This window comes from Ctenocephalides felis, unplaced genomic scaffold (assembly GCF_003426905.1).
Source record: "Ctenocephalides felis isolate EL2017-DRISC unplaced genomic scaffold, ASM342690v1 CF-g0.4_SCAFFOLD_03570, whole genome shotgun sequence".
NCBI lineage: Eukaryota > Metazoa > Arthropoda > Insecta > Siphonaptera > Pulicidae > Ctenocephalides > Ctenocephalides felis.
The window spans coordinates 17225164-17246924 of record NW_020539724.1 but is presented as its reverse complement, the minus strand read 5'-3'; the positions used below and the strand labels follow the sequence as shown (position 1 = coordinate 17246924).

Here is a 21761-nt window from a genome sequence, read left to right as displayed (position 1 = left end):
ATAATTATATGTAGTTTAAAAAAAGATCAAATTTATTATACGACTAGACAAAATCACATTATATTTATATGTACATGTAAATATGTTAATAGACTGCAAAAGTCTCACTTGAAGAGACACACGCCACAAACTGAATTTGTTATTTAAAATTGTAATTTTTGAATAATAAAATAATAATAAAATATAAAGAAGAAAATGCCGGAGTAATAATAGAAATCATTCAGATTTTTTGAAAAAACTCAACAAAAAATAAAAAAATGGAATCAACTTGTTCATTTTGGTCAATGCCAAATTAGTCTTTTCAAAGTAAAGAGATCTTTTTCATTCGTGAGCTATTCGAACAGTCAAATTTCTTTACTCATCATGATCTTCAAAATATCTTCATAGATCACAACTAACATTGCAACTCAATTGTATCTAACATTGTACAAATTTCAGTTTTGCCTTGAATAAATTTTATATCATATGTCTCATTAGCTTGTGGTATTTCACTTCTTCATTAACAATTACAATAAATTAATTTATAATTTCTTTGGTACCAGCAAAAAATACATACATACTCCTTTTCCTAAAATGGCATTGTAATATCGGATTAAGTATACATCATTTGTTAGAAGTTTGAGGTCACTAAGGCAAATAAGTAGTTTCCAAATATCTTTTGCTTCATTCAAATTGTTATTGGAATTTACAGTTAATTTGCAAATAAAGGATTTGAATTTGACTCAAGAGCATAAATTTTAAAATAAAATTAAAACAATCATTATTGATTTTTTTAAAAACAATGCTAAGGCCAAAATAGATGTATTGATTTACCTAGTGACATCGCCACCTCTATCACACACTACTATTATATTGCAAAATTTTATTTATATATTAGATATATTACAAATACACAACACAGTGATTTCTTATAATTAATTTAAATTATTTATATAAAGTTCTCTGCTCCTCACACAATTAATTTGTTGTTATTCTAACCAAAACAAAATGACCCGAAAAAAATGACGGCCATGTTAAGCTCCAACTTTCATACATTATGCTACTGAATCATACTGCAAACTGTCAAAATTCATGTATTCTCTGTGCATTCAGGCGTTTTACACATAAACTGCAACGTTACTGTTATGTTATGAACCTAAATCAGGAAGTCCCTGTTATCTAACATCGTTTTTTTTTACATTTGTACGGTTTCTAGGTTAGGCTTTCTATCTGACAACCTGAGAAAAACGCCTGACTGCACATCAACCACATGACTTTAGTATGGAAAGTTCTTCATAACATAGCCTTGCCATAACATTGGTCTGTTATGCGGCAGAATCGGTCCAAAAATTGAACAATCGAAATAAATTCTATTCTGATACAACTTTATACATCATTACACTTCAAGTACCCAGTAGGATTTATATTTTACATCTCTTGTCACACAAAATATTTTTTAAATCGATTAAATTAAATATAAGATTTCATTTCGGAACCTTTTTACAAGTAATTTTCTTAAATTTTCATACCCATAATTGAACATTATTTATAAATCACACTACATATATGACTATTTATTAATAATAAATATTATTTTAACTATTTGTTTAAAAACAAATATTGCGTTTTTATATCTTGTCATACAAAATTGCACAAGCAAACAAACAACCAATATTAATTGGCACATGTATATACACAAATTTATATATATATATATATATATAATATATATATAATATATATATATATATATATATATATTATATATATATATATATATATATATATATATATATATTCCTCATCTTTATATGTGAAAATTAGCTCACATGTAAAATACTGTTCACATCAATTCTTTAGAATATTTTTTTAAAATCAGTAAATTTAATATTTATATGATATGCTACATTTTTATAAGAATTTAGCCTTAATGGCTAGGATACCTGTCCTTTTCCCAAGAGGCTTTGTTCGATTCCATGTATGGGTGTTAGAAAATTGCATATCCAGATCTGCAAATAATAGAAAATATATAAATAATTAATTATTACAACATGATTTAGTTTTAAAGATTTATTTGCCAATCTAATGGTATGTAAAATACTAATAGCACACTGATTTCCATTTGTTTCTAAATCGTCTCTATTTTCTAAATCATTGCTAACAATTCAAGCGAAACAACGTATTTATTGTTATTTATTATTGCTTGCCTATGAATATGAATAAATAAATAAAAAATGAAAATCTAAATACAAAAATAATTAAATTTATTAATCAGCAATTACATCATTTTTCTAATGAAGATTCATTTCTAAATGCTAATTACAATGACAAACCGATCAAGTCATATTTGAAGTATGACTTTAATTACATAATTGTTTATAAATATTATACATATTTTTAATGCTATTATAAATATATAATTTATAATTTATCATTATATAAATGTGTATAATGGTTGACACTAATAAATGTGTGCATCACGAGTGTTACCATATTACTGAGAATCATTTATCAAAATTGTTATATGATGTATTTATTTTCACTTAAATGCCATCTTGTACAGTAGCAAATAAGTTTTACTTCAATTGCGTGTGAACCTTATGCGCACTCTTTTTTTTTTGTTTACTATTAGGAGGCGTCTATTAATCACGCTATTAATCAAAATTTTCAAAAAAATACATTTTTACGAGTAGGAAATTCCTCGCTTAATTCTTTTAAATATTTGTTTGGGTGACCTGGTAATTTTTGCTCTTTTCATTTATCATTTCATTAATAATTTTTATTTTTAGGTCTTTATGTAGAGTGTCATTTGTAAAATACCAGGACTATATATATATATATATATATATATTATATATATATATATATATATATATCGTATTTGTGTAAGATATGGCTGCGTAGAACGCTAAGATTTTGCTTTTAAGCTCTTAAGAAAGTTTGTTCTTTAATCTCTTCATGGTACAAGGACTTTGCACATCAAACGAAGGATCTTATACATTATACACTAAGGTTCATCTATATATATATATATATATATATATATATATATATATATATATTTACACATGCCCCGAAGGGATGTTATATAAAGTCCCACGGCTTAGGGTGGAGTTGCGTATAAAACTTTTACACATATGCAATCCCGAGGCTATAAGGATTTTATGCGAGTTAAGATATTTCTAGTTATATATACATATATATGTATTATATATATATATATACATACATAAATATATTTATATAAATATATGAAGGACGTCCCAAAATCAACGCAAGATTTAAATAGATTGAACCAAAGAAATTACAGTTTTTCGGTTATAAATAGAATAGAGTTTAGCCATTGGTACCTCTATTTGTGATTATTTATAATACCGAGAAAAAATCAATATACTATATTACGTCAGTTTTTGTAAAACACCTTCTTCACCCTCCATTTTAACATTCATGTAATTAAAAGACGCTTCCATGTCAATTTATAGATACATGGTTATATAATTATTTTAATTTATCCAACTTAGCACAAATTCTTATATATATTAGCAATTGTGAATTCTAAAAATTTGCTTTTTTTTATAATAAGCATTATTTTAGTTACGAGACCCCATTTTTGACTCTCTTTTAGTAACGAAACTACAAAATAAATAAGGTAAGAAACTAATGTTAGAGAAATGCAAAACGTTTAAATAATGCATATTATAAAATAAGCAAATTTAAAAGAATATAGAGACTCTAAATTACTAATACGTAATAAGAGTATGTACTAAGTTGGATAAACTAAAATAAATATATAATCATGTATGTATAATAGACATGGGGGCGTCCATTAATTGCGTGAAGGGAAAGTGTTTTACGAAAAATCACGAAATATTGTAATTATTTTTTACCTGAATTCAAATAAATCCGAAAATTTTCAAAGATTTTCCGTGTATTTATAATACCTAGAAAAAATCTTTGAAAACTTTATAGCCAAGGTAAACACTATTTGGTCTTAACATTACAAATTGTTATTCATTATTATTAAATGTTTTTTGAATATTAAAAATAGATTGTAATTGCATCTTGAGAAAAAAAATTATAAAAGACGTGATGTTGTGAGATACATGAGCACTACGTATCAATAAGGGGAGATGTTGGGTCCTTAAATCCTTAAATGTTGATCAGTTGTGACCTTTTGTATAGGAAATAATTTATGCATAGGAATAGGAATATATATATATATATATATATATATATATATATATATGTTAATGTATTGAATATTATCAATTTACCCATCGATCCTGCCTCATGGCGGTCATGCCGGCGGCGGACGTGCCTCCAAAAGCCTGCGACGTATATGCACCACCACTCAGTGAAAACACATCACAATTCTAAAAAACGAATACATTCACATAAAATATATTATAATACTGTAAATTCATAAATAAAAAAATTTCCATTATTTGCAGTATGTTCTATTCGGTTAAATTGAGATATATTTTTTAAATACACATTTGTTAAAAGTCAAGCTTGCAATAACTAATAAAATAGCTTTTAATTTATTATTAGTTAATACAACAAATTATAATTACTATGAAATAAATTAGTCATATATGTTGTAACCTGCCTACTGTTGATTAGGCAAAAGTTTGATTTAAATATAATATACATATTATTTTCAAAATTTTCATTTACCTGGGGATATCGGTTAACGTTATTCATCACATGGTGATAAGGCTGATATCCTCGCATATGATAGTTGCTCATAGCAGTTATGTTATTAACCGAATTCCTCAGCAAATTGCTATTTGCATTATTGATAATGCTCGAATTATTGATTTGCTGGTGGTGATGGTTTAACAGCAAGTTGCCGCAAGGAGTCAGCGCCTTTTGAAGCTGCTTTTCTTGTTGCGATATTTTGCTCGACGATTTTGAAACCACACCTATTAAGGTAAAACAAATAAGGATTAATATATTAATATATACTTGTATATTTAGTAGTTTAAATGTGTAGAGAAGTATAAATAGCTCAAATTTAAAAGAAAATGGTAATTTACGCCATTTAAATATTTTTGGCGATTGGTATGACAAAGTTTACCGCAGCTTTCAAGTAACAAATATCAAGATCGTTTATTTAGCACCTTGTTTTTGTTTTTTAATCATATTTTTCATTGATTGAATCATACGATTGAAAGTATTCATTAAGTTTATCCGTAATGCAAATGCAATATAGGCTAACAATACACATTTCCATGATATTAGCAAAATATATTTAGGTCACACGTTCGAAAGGATAAATATTATAATTTCGATGTTAGTGCGTATATTTTTGTACATCCATCAATTTATAAATTAAAACCGAAATTGGGTAAATTAAAAAATCAGTTATTCTAGGCCATAAGTACTTCTTAAGTCTTGATTTCGGCAGTAAACAACTATGAAGTATAAAAGTATAAATCATTGATTTCCAAAGAGGTCCATATTGCTCCCCAAGGGTCCATGACAACTTTCAAGGGGTCCACGTGAACGAAAAGGAATTATGGAGATCTACGATAGTGGACTACTATACATCTTGTTAATATCTATTTTATTATTATTTTGAAGACAATTCATAAATGTCTAAACTTGGATTAAGATCTTCAATAATAAACATTAGTACAAAAACAAATTCAATAAAAATCAATATTTCCTAATTGTGGGGTCCACGGTTTGGGAACCTATGGTATAAAATATCATATTTTTGAAACTAAAAAATATATAATAAATAAAAAATCCAAAAACAAATATAAATAATTGATATTGATATTCAAAATTTGTATCTTAAAATCCTTTAGTTTCTAAAACCATAAAATTGTTTTTTTGTAGGCGCGTTGATTGCGGAGCTCACCATATTTTCAAATTCTTTGTACATTTTAGATTTGATAAATGAAATGAAAAATATTGTTTTGTTTCAAGATAGATCTCAATTACAAGCAATACCAAAAAGGTATACTTTTGTTTCAAGAATTTTAACCATTTAAAATTTACAAATTAAAAACTATAAATGGAATAAATATAATATGAAATTCAAATAATTTTATTATATATTTATATATATTTATTTATATATATATATACATATATATATGTGTGTGTGTGTAGATTTAAAATAATCAAGACAAAATTGACAACTTTTTCCACATCAAATTAAAATCTAAAATATTTTGATAATATTTATTTTCATGATAATAATCATGTGACAATTTTGGCATTTAGGCACATTTTAAGTACCGTGAGTACTTGGAATGTAGGCTCTTGTTAGGCAAAAATGTTACTAAAACTGCTTTAAGTAAACTCTAAGGTATCTAAAAAGAGGTTAAATTTATATGGCAAGAACGTATATCTTATGTGTCGGGAACTATAAAAAATTCTAAATTTTGAAACGGGCAGAAATTGCGTCAAACAAAGCCATATCATGTTCAGTGAAATCTTAGATAACAAACTAAACAAAATACAAAAATTACTAGGACAACTAATTGCAAAATTACGAAGAGAAAATGGATATAGATGTGACTAATATTTAATATGAATTAATAAAATATAAATTAATGTGCAACATAATCACAATTTTTTTCTCATTGTCAATTTGTAGTCGATGCAAGATTATATATATATATATTGAAACTTCTGGTAGGAAAGATTTTCAAAAAGTCTTTGTTTTTCATTTGATGTATTGCCTCAAAGTTTATATATACATATTTCTACATCAAAACTAATATATATATATATATATATATATATAATGTATGTATGTATGTATGTATACGCACACCCCATCATGGGGTAGTGGAAACCATTTTGTTTTCTACATAAGTCGATAAACTATGACGCAAGCGCTTTTCGTCGGACAGTGCGAATGAAAAGGACAGAGCCAATGCACTCCATCATTGTGTTAGACTAAGACATAACACTGGAAAAATACTTTTCCAGAACAATATATATATATATATATATATATATATATATATATATAAGTAAAAGATCAAAATCGATTCTAGTTAAAAGAAATTTGATGTGTTCCAAAAACATTCGCCATTGATGTTTTTGTGTCTAGTTATGCAATGTATCCATTCCAAACTGTCGTAAAATGGGCGCAGTATAGTTCACTAATGAGCTCAATTACAAGGGATGCCAAAAAGGTATACTTTAGATTTCAAGGGATCTGGTCCTTGATTAGATTATCATAGGTTATCAAAACTCTCCACACAAGTTGGCTTTGATATGCTTGAAATTTTACAAGGTACTCATTTTGTTTGAAAACCAGAAAACTTGAGCAAAATAAAATTCATCAGCTGATGTACTTGTATAGTTAAACACATAACTCGTAATTTAATGAATTAACTGGCAAAAAGTTTTGTTTGCATGGCCAAGTCATGTACAAAAGAGTTTAAATGCGGGAACTGATTTTTCTATTTCTGCTGATGGCAATTAAAGCAAATGCAATTCTTATAGTTCGAAGAAGCTCAATACTAATTGATGCTCAATATTTTTGTTTAGTAAAGACTCAGGTCAAAATCAAGAACATTACAGTATTGCAATCTCTTTAGTTAGATTGTAAGTATTGAATATAACTGGTTAAGTTTTTAATTAATTGAACAATATTGACGAATTTTCAAATATGCGATTATCTGATAAGAATTATCAATCTTCAAAAAAAACGTACAGAATTCTTTTCACATTATACTTCCTCTTTTGCAGAATGCTTTTGTTTCAATTTGAGAAGAACTCTGACAGATGGTCAGATGGACATCCAAATTCAATATAAAGCTATAAGAAAATAGTAGCTTCAAAATATAAAAGCAAATTTAATATTTTTATATATTTTTAAATTGGGGTTAAGGGGTTAAACAACCTTGCAATCACAAAGTTGTAGGTTCAAATAACGCGCTACGTACTAACTGATATCAAGCAGTAGTGATCACCATTTACACTTGGAAATATAGAACATAAATATATTTACAAGTTGATATAGCACCTCATTGCTGCAAATGGCAACTAAGTCAAGGAAAATTGCTGGAACTTTCCGGAACGGAACAAAAATAATTGACACAAAATGTGTACACATTATTAAAATCTCTATAAAATATCTGATAATTTGATGTGCATATGTCCAATAAACGTTTTTGACCGCCAAATGATATTTTTTTTTAACTTATTTTTATTGAGAGTCTATAACCGCTGGACCTGCCTTTCCAAAAAAAATAATCGGTTCTTCATCTTGTCAATACAAGTAAAATGTTTTTCAAACTATTAAAATCGGACGCTCCGTTCTCTTAAAAACTGAGTTACCGTTTTTGGCACTTTTTGCCCCGTATCTTCGGAACGGCTAGACCTGCCTTTGCCAGAAACTAATCAGCACGTCTCCTTATCAATACAAATCGAATGTTTTTGAATTATTCAAATCGGTTGATCGGTTTTCCCGAAATCGTCGACGAACATTTGTATCCGCACACACACATACACACACAAATACATCCATTTTTTCTAAGGTATGCCAAAATATTCAGAAACCTTTGAAACGTAGTATATAAAAACTTTCATTTTCAATTTTTCTGCGATTACTATAACTTACCCTACGGGAAGTTAATACTAATTAAGAAAGTTAAAAAAATCTCAATTAAAAAGTAAACTACTGTACCGATCGCTTGTATAAAAATAACGACATAAATACTGATTTTTTTGTATAATAATATAAATATTGTATTTACTGGGTAAATGAAAAGTAGATTAGCAAGATTCTGTATCAGTACAATAAAAGTAGCTTAGAGATTAATGAAAACCCATTTATGTGATAAAAACTAATTACTATATATAATATAATACTATATAATATAGAGGTTTAAAACTATTCTCTAGGAATCATTTATACAACTTTTAGAATACTTCTATAAAACCTTTAGAATTTTTTTAAAATCCTTTTTATATTACTTTAATCGTTGATGTGAATAATCATTGATTAGATAAAAGCATCTGTTGAAGCTATTCGTTCCATTTAAAATAAATATCTAATTATTAAAATAAATAAACATTTTCATTTGCTCATTAAATCTATATCATAACAACCCTGAACTTCAAACTTTTACCAAAGAACTTGTCAGAAATGTAATCCTGCTGTTCAGGCGTTATACACATAAAATCTAATCTACAAAATGCACAGACATCAAGTAACGATTTTATCATATGTGCAACTTTATGTCCTTTATGTCTTTTGTCCCATCTCCTTTATAACACATACGTAAAGTTAGGGTTTATGTGTAAAACGCCTGATGGCACAGCAAATGCATAGCTTTTTAGCAGTTCGTCATACGAAGGTAGACCCTTAAGAATGTAGATCCATTACCATAACGTTTCTATTTTATCCCAGATCTGCTCTTTTGTTATGAAATTTATAATTGCATATTATCACTTTTCGGATATTTTAGTAAGTTAAAATTTGGTTATAATAATTATATTGACAATTGATTATTTAACAATTATAACCTCATAAATGTATGTATCCCAAGCTGTACGTAGTGAATAAAAATCGACTTCATATATCTGTCTTTCCGAGCACATGTACCAGGGGTTGTTTTCCCTTGAAGTCTGTCGCAGAAGAGAGTATTCTTTGATTGAATTAAGTCGCCAATTACTTGACTTGGAATTTTGTTCCCCTGGCATTCTATTTTTCGTTTTCTCTTTTTTTGCTTTTTTGCTCTGGGGGGTTGCAAGTATCTTTTGGGGCAACCCAAGAGAAGCTCATTCGAATGCAAGTTTTATGATGAATTTAGAAGATGGAAGTCAAGTCTTACATTAGTACAAAATATATAAAAATTTAGATGATTTAAAACTCTTTCAAAGTTAATGGATGCCTGGTAATTATTGTACAAATTATTGAAAATTTGAAAATTTGACTATATTATTTATATTTATTATAATTCCAAACATGATTGAGTTTAGTATTAACATTAGGCACCTTGTTAACTTATCTCTAAATCTTTAAAAGTTTTGAAAACTTTTTTGGTTATAATTATAATGACCATATTTTTAAAGAATTACCTATACACAGCATGTTTGTTATATATATATACATATATATACAGATATGCAATTTGTACAGGGTTGATGAACCAATTTATTTTCAATTTGTCATACAACGCCTCGAGTGTTTGAATATCTTTATCACGGTGGCACCCTAGGCATATATATATATATATATATATATATATATATATATGTATATATATATATATATGCATATATAAACTTTAGGTTTTTTGTCCGACAAAAAAACTTATACTTAAAATATTTATTTGCAGACAAATAGTCGAAATACAAAGTTGTACTTAATTAACCCTTATGTACTTTCGACGATGTAAGTGTATCATCATTCAGTTTGTTAACAAAACCTACGACAAAAATTTCGAACTTTATAATTACATGATTGCTAGAAGATCTGACAAATAAAAATAATAATACCTACATATAAACTAGAAAAAAACAACACACTAATTTTAAAGGCATTGTTTATTGAAAAAAACCCAATAAAATAAAATAATAAACAGTTAATAGTTAAATAATAATAAAATAGTTAATAGTTAAATAATAATATCATGTAGTAAGCCACATGATTAACAAATTGTAAGTGCACAATTCTGCCATTACAGAAATGAAGGGGTTCACAAATGCAGATTCAGGATCGATTTCTGGGAAATGCTAGCTGGTTGGAAACAAGGTGGATCAAAGATGGACAAAGAACAAACTAAAATAAAACAAAATATTAAAATTTTTAAAAATAAATATAAAATATTAAAAGTATGATAAAAAATAAAAAAATAAAGAAGTGAACACACATATAAATATTGAATAGGAAGTAAAAACTAAACAAAACCAACAAAAGTCCACAATTAAAAAATCGCAGATTTTTTTTTTAATTGATAATTTTATAAGTACACATAGATATTAAAAGGGCAAAATTACATTTATTTATACAAAAACTATTTAAAATGATAAACATAGATTCATCAAAACATCTAAAATTGGCTGCAAACATTTAAAATATTATAAATAATAAAAATAAATAAAAAAACAAGAATATAATAAAAAATAAAAAGTTAAATAAGTGAACACAAATATAAATATTGAAAAGAAAGTAAAAAGTAAACAAAAACAAACAAACAAAAGTCCACAATTAGAAAATCGCAGATTTTTTTAGTAATTGATAATATTACTATCACATAGGTATCACATAGGTATTAAAAGGGCAGAATTTTATTTATTCACACTAAAAGTATTTATAATGATAAACATAGATTCATCAAAATTTCTAAAATTAGCTGCAAACATTTAAAATATTAAAAATATTAAAAATATTAAAATCATTAAAAATATTAAAAACTTTAAAAATAAATAAAAAAATCAAAAATATAATAGAAAATAAAAAATTAAAGAAGTGAACACAAATATAAATATTGAAAAGAAAGTAAAAACTAAACAAAACCAACAAAAGTCCACAATTAGAAAATTGCAGATTTTTTTTAATAATTAATATTATTAAAAGGGTATCACATAGGTATTAAAAGGGCATAATTACATTTCTTTACTCAAAGAGGATTAAAAATAATAAGAACAGATTCATCAAATTCTCTAAAATTGGTTGAAAACCTTTCACGAATATCTTTCAACGTCAAATAAAAAAATCTAAACTACTATATATATATATATATTATATATATATATATATATATATATATATATATTAATATTTTATGTACAATTATATCTTTATATTCATAGAATATAAAGACAAATCGACACAAATCGCTACTTGTTTTATAGAACTTTATATATTAATGCACCAACCAAAATATTTTGCTGAGTTACTTTAAATTATATTGAGGGACTATTTTTGTTCAAATTCAATTTTACGATTGATTTTTCAGTTTCCGTTTTTTGATAGATTTTATATATTTGGCTGAATGTAATATCCGGTTATTTTGCTCTCGATCGCGTTTTGCAATTTTTGAACTGTTATGAACCCAAATAGTAAGATACATAGTACGTAGTAGTAAGATATATATATATATATATATATATATATATATATATATATTTATTTATTTATATTAAAATTACCTGTATCCTGGCCTCATTCAATTTTGTTGTCCGTGCTAATTCCTCCCTGCAATATATATCTGGGTAGTGAGATTTTGCAAAGGCAGCTTCGAGTTCGGCTAATTGTTCCTGAAACAATAGATAATTTAAAATAAAGTTTCGGACTATTTGTTTAACCTAAAACAGTATAAGAAATAGTTATACTTAATAGTTAATTAAGTCTGCAGTTTCAGCCGTTTCAAAGAATCAGTTGTACAAATATGGCAAATTGTAAACCTCATAAAATTATCAGATTTTTATCAATGAGTAAGATGTTTTCTACTTTGAATTATATAGTTGAATGTCAACAAATGGTAACCAAGTATGCAGATTCGTTTACAAAATAGTACCCAACTATAACTTAAGTCATTACGGGTAATTGTTTAGAAAGTTTGAAAATTGTAGAAGTTTTATTAGGTACTAGATGGCCCGACAGACGTTGTCCTGTATCCATGTCTACAATTTTTTAATATAATATATTGTTTTTTTTAAATTACTCTTCTCGCCAAAATGCATATACATTTATAATATGAGCAATGTTAAATGTAGAACTGCTTTAAATTAAATGATGAACTCAATTCCCACACTATATTGGAAATTGGAGTCTTTTAAACGGCATACATAACCATGACCATGACATAACACTGGGACTTCATGTTGGATTCAATTAATTTAATTTTTTATTATTTAATATATCCAAAATTGCATCTGAAATTTTTTCTAATCGATATCGTGAGGGCCGAATTGTATGTATTCATCTTTACACTTTCCCATTTGTTGTTATAAAGTGAATTTCTTGTGGCAAGATTAGTAAAAGATGCAAAGAAATTATATATTGAAAAAAATATATATTGAAAATTTTATATCCGAATCTTGTGTTGGCGCCCCTTTAGGCGTGCGATTGTATTTTTCGCATGCATCGCATTGAAGGTCGGACCGGCCCTGATTAATACTTAATATCATATTTTAAGTGAATTAATTTGTCATATCCTGTTCATATGTGTATCATTCAATCTGCCATACATATACTGTATCTTATATTATATTAATTTCTGGCACATCTCAGCTGCTTTTTGGCAATAATAATGTTGATAATTAGACATTTCATTTTTTTTTCATAATCATAAATTTATTAAACATATTCTAATATTGTCTAGGTTTATAAGTAAATTGAAATTTTTGGCAGATGATAGTTTTCATTCATTTTCAATGCAAACAATAGCATGTCGTTTTCTGCAATTTTTTCCATTTACTCGTATTTCTATAATATTGCACATACATCCCAGTACTTTATAACCACATATATCATAGAAAATTTCCTTAACAAACTTCAGAAAGATTTACCAAAATCCGAATAATCGTTTAGTAGAAGGAGTATTCAGTGAGTGCTTGTAATTTAATATGAACTTTAATAGCAATAAAGCTCAAATTGATTCTACGTTTTAGGTAGAAAACGTTTGTATGAGAAAAAGAAAAGGGCTGTTTTTAGGGTTTTTCCAGCAATTATTCGATTTTTTCTCGCCGTAAGAACCATCCTTGGACATCAACGAACATTTTACAAAAGGAATTGGCCAAATTGGTCCTGGCGTTGTTGAGTTATGCGCTTTGGTAATACCAACACATTTTGCGATTCATTTTTATATATAAGATATATTCAATTACTTAATTTTATTTTTATTGCCAAGTTTGAGAAATCTTATTACTATGTTATAATTCAACTGTAAACATTCAGTAAAACCTTCAAGTTTTGTTTAGACATTTAGTCTGTATTTTTACTTCATATAAACAATTAGTTCAAAAAATGTATTTAGCTATTGGCATACCAAACAATTAGTTTGAAGAATGTATTTTGCTAAAGGCTAAAAGTATGTCATATAAAACAATTAGTTAAAAAATATATTTTATTTTAGGATGTAATGTACGTACGTCATCATATAAAACAAACAGTTCAAAAAATCCATTCATTACCTGGGTAAACGTAGTCCGATGCCTCCGCCTTGCCGGCGTGGGACACTGACTTGCTGAACTGCCTCCGCTCGACGTCAAATGATTCAAGGCACCTCCGGCACCTAGCGTGCTACCACTCAAGGTACCACTTGCGCCCAACGCGCCGCCAGCCAGACCAGCTCCGGCTCCTAGTGAGCCTGTGCTTAAGCCGCCGGCTCCTAAAGATGCTCCGGTCAAGGAATTTCCACTGAGCGAACCGCCGCTGGTGGACGTCGTGACCGAGTTTGCTCCTCCTGTACTGTGGTGGTAGTGGTGGTTTAGTACGGAACCGCCGTTTCCCGTTGATATGGGTTCTGGTTTTAGTTTTTTGAAGGCTCCTATCGCTTCTGGGGAAAGAATATAAGGGAAAGTTAATGGGGTTATTAAAAACCATAAGTTATTTTAATTGATAAAAATGAAAACAAAATATTTGATTTCTATACATTTTTACATATTTTACTATTTATTTATTTATTTATTTATAGGCAAGCCGTACTCAATAACAATAGATATTTTTTCAGGCTCTTGTTAAGCTTATTCATAATTAATATTAAAAGGATAAGTAATTTTATAATAGTCATAGTAGCTGCACAAATTTTGCACAAAAGAGCTGATAAAAAGCATTCGAACATTAAATACAATATTCATCATCTAGTTCATCATATTAAAGTCTATTAGACCACCAGTCAAGCTCAAAATTCTTGCACAAGGTTGAAAGTTATACTCATTTAAAAGCGTAAAAATTTAAATTAATAAAATAGCAATAAAAAATATGGTTGTACAGGCGATCAAATGGTCAGACTACATAGATAAAAAATAAGGATTATGCAAGAAAATAATTATTGAAAACAAATTGAGAAAATTCAGTAATGTCATAGAAAGCTAATTCTTTAAAAAGTTTAACTAGGGAAGGAAGAATGATATTTTTTGTTGTCTAAATTTCAGATATTGAGTGGAAGTTTATTCATAAACTGAATACCTAAACCGTCGATCGTATTGAAAGAGCTGGCTAATTAATATGACTCTCGCCAAAGCACTCATCTCAGCAAACTACACCAAAAGATTAAAAAGGAAAACGCTTTTGGACCTAACTGGCATTCCAGGTCAATCTAGATCATTCTCGTTTCTTAAATTAGGAGAGATTGCAACTGTGCACTCTTTCAAGCATTCAATAGTTTATTTTGCAGACAGCTTCTTTGTTATTTTGTTATTCATAAAATTTACCTAATGTCCATTGGACAGATGTAAATTATATCCAAAATAAAAAAGGGTACTTTAGTGACAGTCGTCATAACAACCAAACTATACTAATTTTATCATAAGGTCCAAAGGGAGAAAGATGAAGTATGTTTATTCGAACAAGTTCCCATTACTGCTTTAAGTCAGAGCCTTACTCAACACTAGAAATTAGCACTAACATTTATAGAACTAACTTGTCAAAACCATGCATTTTTTATAATTTTTTGTATGATGTAAAAAGAAAAATGATAGTTTTATTTGAACAAAAATGTAAGTAAAGTTAGGTAATTTCTGCCATGACTTCTGTACTTTGCGCGTTCCGAGGCTTATGTCAACTTTACTTACATTTTTGTTCAAATAAAACTATCATTTTTCTTTTCACATCATACAAAAAATTATAAAAAATGCATGGTGTTAACAAGTTAGTTGTATAAATGTTAGTGCTAATTTCTAGTGTTGTGTACAATTCTCTAGATGTAACCTACCAACGTAATATACACTGATGATGACATTAAATTGAATGTCGAAACGTTTGGAATTAAAGATTAATTTATAAATCTTTGATTTTTATTCTTTGATGTATCGCCCCACAAGAACTTACTCATATATCTCAACATCAAAATTAACAACTAAATCATATATATATATGTATACTAGGGTGGTCCTTAATATAGACATTTTCGAATTACCTTGCTCCCAAGGGCTCAAATGGTTCAAAATTGATAAAAAACAATTCTCTGAAAGTTTTATCTTTTAATATTAACTTTTAGATAGTGCGCAATTCAATCAAACTTCGCATGGAAATAGAATGGAAAAACATTTTGAAAATTAAAAAAAAAAAATTTAGTATAACTTAGCGACAAATGAATTAAAAGCGAAAATTCGTGTCATTTTTATTCAAAATTCGACGCTCTGCAAAATTTTTGAAAACTTTTTCATTTTATTCCCATACAAAACTTTGAATTGCGCTCTATCTAAAAGACAATATTAAGAGCTAAGCCCTTGGGATTGAGAAAATTCGAAAATATCCATATTAAGGACCACCCTAATATATATATATATATATATATATATATATATATATACATGTATGATGTATGTATATATCCATGTACGTGTTAACTCCAGTACGCCCTCAACAATGAATATTAGTGTCAAATGATTGGTCTCACCCTGGGCCACCGTCTAATTCCCGTAATCCCCATATGTCAGCACCCTGGCCGGTCTCTTTAGTGTGCCCTAAACCTAAAATCTAAATCCTAAAACCTAAAACCTTAAACCTTAAACACAGCCGATGCGCATATGTCGCTTGGGGTCCTTTGTACATGCAAGCACTCATTACAGTCCACTTGTACCATTGTTCCGGTACAAAGGGGAAACCAGGAAATTTGTGATAAAATCTGTCATTTGAAATCAATTGACTGTCTGGTTTATGAAGGATCGAGATAAAGGATAGGTATATTATAGGTGGTTGGGAGAGGAGTTGTTTTGATAGGATTTAAGTTATTTTTGGAAATTATGGACAAAGGTTTGAAGAATTTTTAGTAATTTGTTGTACGATCAGTATATACGAGTACAACTTGAAAGCAATGCAAAAACTAGTGGAGTCTCCATGGCATCGTGCATCGTGCCTTAAGGCAAATTCCTGGAACTTCCCGTACTGTAATTAAAAATCTTAGTACGGAACCCCAAAAAAATTACACAAAATGTGTACACATTATTAAAATTTCTATAAAATATCTGATAATTTGATGTACATATGTCCAATAAACATTTTTGACCGCCGAATTACATTTTTTTAACTTATTTTTATGGAGAGTCAATAACCGTTAGACCTGCCTTCCCAAAAATGTAATCAGTTCTTCATCTTGTCTACACAAGTAAAATGTTTTTTGAATTATTAAAATCGGACAGTCCGTTCTCTTATAAACTGAGTTAACGTTTTTGGCACTAATACTAATCAGCACTCCTTATCAATACGAATTAAATGTTTTTTGAATTATTCAAATTGGTTGATCGGTGTTTCCGAAATCGTCAATTTTTTCTAAGGTATGCCAAAATATTCAGAGACCTTTGAAACGTAAAGACATATAAGGTTGTCAAATATCTCCTTTCCGCCTTTTTGTATTATAAACCAAGAGCAAAAAAGCGGAAGGGAGATATTTGACAACCTAATATAATAATTTTATTTTCGATTTTTTTGCGATTGCCATAACTTATCCTACGCGAAGTTAAAAATATACAAAAAATAGCTATTTAAAAAAATATGACCATAATTTGTTAAATTTTATGCATCCAGCTATAGTTAGTATAGTTGTTAGTATCTTCAGTATTATGTAAATTTACTATTATTGTTATTAAATTCACAAAAGTGATGTTTATGTTTCGTCGACATTTCAAGTCAATCAGAATCGTTTGACAAAAAATTTCCAGAAATGAAAAAGGAAAAATTTTATGTATGAAGGAAAAATTTTATGTATGGTTGTAAGCTAAAATTTGAATTTTCGACAACCTTTTCTCCAAATTTAAAAGCTATTTGATAAAATAAGACAAGGACTCACGTTGACTTGTCTTACACAGGGATCGGCAAAGTCGTTTCTTTGAAAATTGCAGTTAAATACAACGTTGTTTATCAACGTTCTTGCAGTGGCGGATCCAGGGGGGGGGTCACGGGGGTCATGACCCCCCCCCCTGAGCCTGTTTTAGTACATTGATAAAAACATTAATTCAACAACAAGATTACTTCATAATGATTTTATTTATGTATTTTGTTACCAAACTCTTTTTATAACTTGAATATTTAACTTATTATAGACGAAAGGCGGAGTCAAAGACTCCTAAAATTTAAGAATCTTCTAATCGTATTGCGAATATATGATGTACCTATACATAGTTTACATATATCATCTCATCATTACATATATCATCATCAGTCTATACATAGTTTTGAATTAGGTATTACAGTTTGAGAAAAAAATTTCATTCAAAAATCAAAAAAAATAAGCTAATTGTGAGTGGGCCTTAGGCATGAACTTTCTGTAATCCCTAACATCTGTAAAATAAACGACTTAATATATAAATAATGAATTTAGAGAAGTATACCTAATGCTGTAAACTATTTTGAAGTGAGAAACTAATGCAAATTTTTTAATATAGTAGTTATTTTTAACTTCCTGAAGGAGAAGTTTGTTTTCTGATTCGCTAATTTTATGTTTTTTCGACGTTTCAAGCCATTCTGATTTTTCATTCAAATCTAATTTGGAAAAGTGTGCGTGTGTGTGTGAACAGATTTTTTGCCGTAAATCGACGTTTTCTCAAAAAGACTGAAAGATCGATTTCAAAAATTTAAAAGCCATTCGATGCCCCTCGATAAGGACTATTGTTTGTCAGTTTTGTGCAACAATCGGCCAAGCCGTTTCTTTATAAATAGCAGAGAAGTTAAAAGATTTTCGTCCACGTTTCAGACCGCAATTCTCAATCGATTTTGAAAATTCAAAAACCGTTCGAAAGATATTGGTTGGAAATCGTGTTGATGAGTTTTTGGCCGGGCCGTTCTCTTGTAATAAAGTGTTAAAAAAAAATTTCGACTTTCATGAATTTCTATTTACGGTAGATACCATAGGCTTATAGATCATACTAAAATATCACGATCCTACGACAAGTCGTTTATTTTTAAAAATTCGTCAAAGTTTGCAAAAATTAGTATCGTTTTTTTGGCATTTGTCAAAATTAAATCTTTTATCGACGTTTGCTCAAAACCGCCTGAACCCATTTCAGAAATTTAAAAGCCAATCGATTTATTTTGATGTGGATTATCTTTTCTCAGTTTTGTGCGACGATCGACCGAGCCGTTTCTTTGTAATTTGCAAAAAGGTGTTAAACTTTTTGCCCACATTTAAGCTTATACCACCGAATCGATTTTAAAAAATCAAAAACTGTTCGAAAGAAATTAGTTGGGAAGGTGAAAATCTACCGAGACATTTTCTTGTAATTAACTGTTGAAAAAAAAATTAAGCCGATTTTTATGAATTTTTTTTTGGCAATATATATCATGGTCTTATACAACTTACTGAATTATTATGGCCTTACGACAAGTAGTTTTAATTTTAAAAATTTATCAAAGTTTGAGAAAATAAGTAGTTTTTTGACGTTTTTTTAAATTAAAATTAGACGATTTACTTGCTATAACGATAGAGTACTTGTTCTTAATAAATATACTAACCATTAAAGTCCTACGGAAACTGGTTCAATTACGAAAATTTTTGATTTTTGAAAATTTGCTTTTAGAAAATTCGGAGTATTTTCGTTAACGTATTCGTTCTTTTCAATTATGTGTAATAAATCCACCCGGAATACTTTTAACCACTCATAAGTTAATTTATTTTTTATTGATTAAGTCGATCATTTACGGTTTAAATTTATTTTTTATTGATTAAGTCGATCATTTATGGTTTAAACATTATACATTGGTGGAAAACGAACACATACGAAATACTGAGCGGAATATGTATTTCGCGCGGTGAAAATTTTCTAAAAGCGCGGCCAAATAATCCAAACTTTAATTATCATAAGTAAACCACTTGTCACTGGCCTTAATATAGTTTAGTATGTTCATTTAGAACAAAATCTCTATCGCCATGCAAAATTTCACTAAAATCACAAAAAAATTAACAATCTATTATGAAAAAGAAATAATTTGGCCGATCTTCTCAAAAAACCATTTATTAAAACGGTTAAGAATTTTTGACAAAAACATGGACGATAATTTTTGCACTTTTATGCCAATAGTAAAGAATCGGATCAACCAATCGACTCACAAAACTAATCAAAGGTCAAATATTGAACCACATCAAAGTCGCAGATTATTTTTAAAAAAATGCATATATATGTAAGGAGGGTCCAAATTAATTATGAGCAATTATATTGTGAAAACTAAACGAAAAACATAACAAATAAGACACATTGAACAAAGAACTATCTGACTATGTTTATGTTTATGTTTAGTACATCTCCCAGCTATCTCATTACTGTAGAAATGTGTTTTTTGCTGTTTTTCAAAATTTGTCACTTGTTTTTTTTTACACCATGGGCGCGGTAAAATCGGACGACGAGAGAACAAACAATCTAATATATTATTTTTAATTTTAATGGCATTTAACGAAATAATAGGAACATTATTCAGCCAAGGCAAAATATAACTTTTATGGATAAATTTTTTACAAAGATGACTCTGTATATAACCTTGATTTGGTATTTTGCCCAAAATATTCATCAGCAGAGTTGGAAAAAATATTTATTTAATTTATCTCTTGTAAAAATGCTTTTTTAAACGTCGTAAGAATCAATGGGATGGCTGGTTGTACAATTTTTCCCTCTACTTTCAAATATTGTTGTTAAGAAATCTTTAAAACTTTACTTGTTTTTGTTGAGATATCGGTGATAGACCTTTCTACCTGCGGATCTTTAAGCCCCGCTCTATCTCATATATATATATATATATATATATATATATATATATATATATATTAAATTTGTTACATACTAAAAACTTTTCAATTATGACCCCCCCCTGGCGCCGAAGCTGGATCCGCCACTGCGTTCTTGACAAAAAAAATTTGAATCTACTAAGAAAATTCCAAAACTGTTTGAAAGATATCAGTGGGAATTGTAGTGATTATAGGTTTTGGTATCGATCGGCTGGACCTTTTCTTAAAAATAACTTTTTTTTTCAACTGATGACTTTTTTTGACGATTTTAATATAACTTTGCATAAAGTTGGTCTAATGGTCTCCATTCCATTGAAGGCATACAAAAAATGATTTAATTGTAGAACAAATACTGAAGATTATAATAATAGTCCATATATTTAGGATGGAACATAAGTCGATTATTATAGTTTATATTTCATAATCATTCAGTATGTATTATTTCAGTAGATGTGATGTAAAACCAAAAGGCGCAAATAATAATTTGTAATACAGATTGCAATTTATAATTTTCATTCATGTTTAATATAAACATTTTTGTATGATATTTGACCTACATGATGAATCAGTAGACAAAGAAACGTTTTCACCATCATTTTTATTGCAATTAATACGAATTATTGCAAAAATTGAATTTAGAATATATAGAACATTCGTTATTTCGTATAACTTTCGAGATAATACTCTTTTTTATTTCTCAAGATGCAATTTCAAAATACAAAAAACATTCAGTATTTATAAATGACAATATGTAATGTTTGGACCAAGATAGAGTTTTATTCTTTGGTATCCCTTTTTTGTGTACATTACATAAATTAAAGTACATAATTTAAATTTATTTCAATTTTTTGGCTAAAGTAAATAACCGATTGTGATATTCTAGCTGAGCTTTTAGCACTTTTCTATCTAAAGCTCGCACTT

General features: G+C 28.2%; 2 protein-coding genes across 2 annotated transcripts in view; one reads left to right on the top strand and one right to left on the bottom strand.

Annotated features, from left to right (window-relative positions):
• Positions 1–10669: 10669 nt before the first annotated feature.
• LOC113383490 (homeobox protein orthopedia-like) lies at positions 10670–16693 on the bottom strand. Its single transcript, XM_026621752.1, has 4 exons — positions 16621–16693; positions 14098–14462; positions 12112–12219; positions 10670–10738 (listed from the first exon to the last, which is right to left on the bottom strand). The coding sequence occupies exons 1-4, from the start codon at positions 16691–16693 to the stop codon at positions 10670–10672; spliced, it is 615 nt and encodes a 204-aa protein (XP_026477537.1).
• A 179-nt stretch (positions 16694–16872) lies between these two features.
• The window catches only part of LOC113383488 (vacuolar protein sorting-associated protein 13B-like), a 25902-nt gene continuing 21013 nt past the window's right edge, over positions 16873–21761 (top strand). The window contains 1 exon segment of the mRNA XM_026621751.1: positions 16873–16882. Coding sequence (XP_026477536.1) covers positions 16873–16882 — 10 coding nt within the window.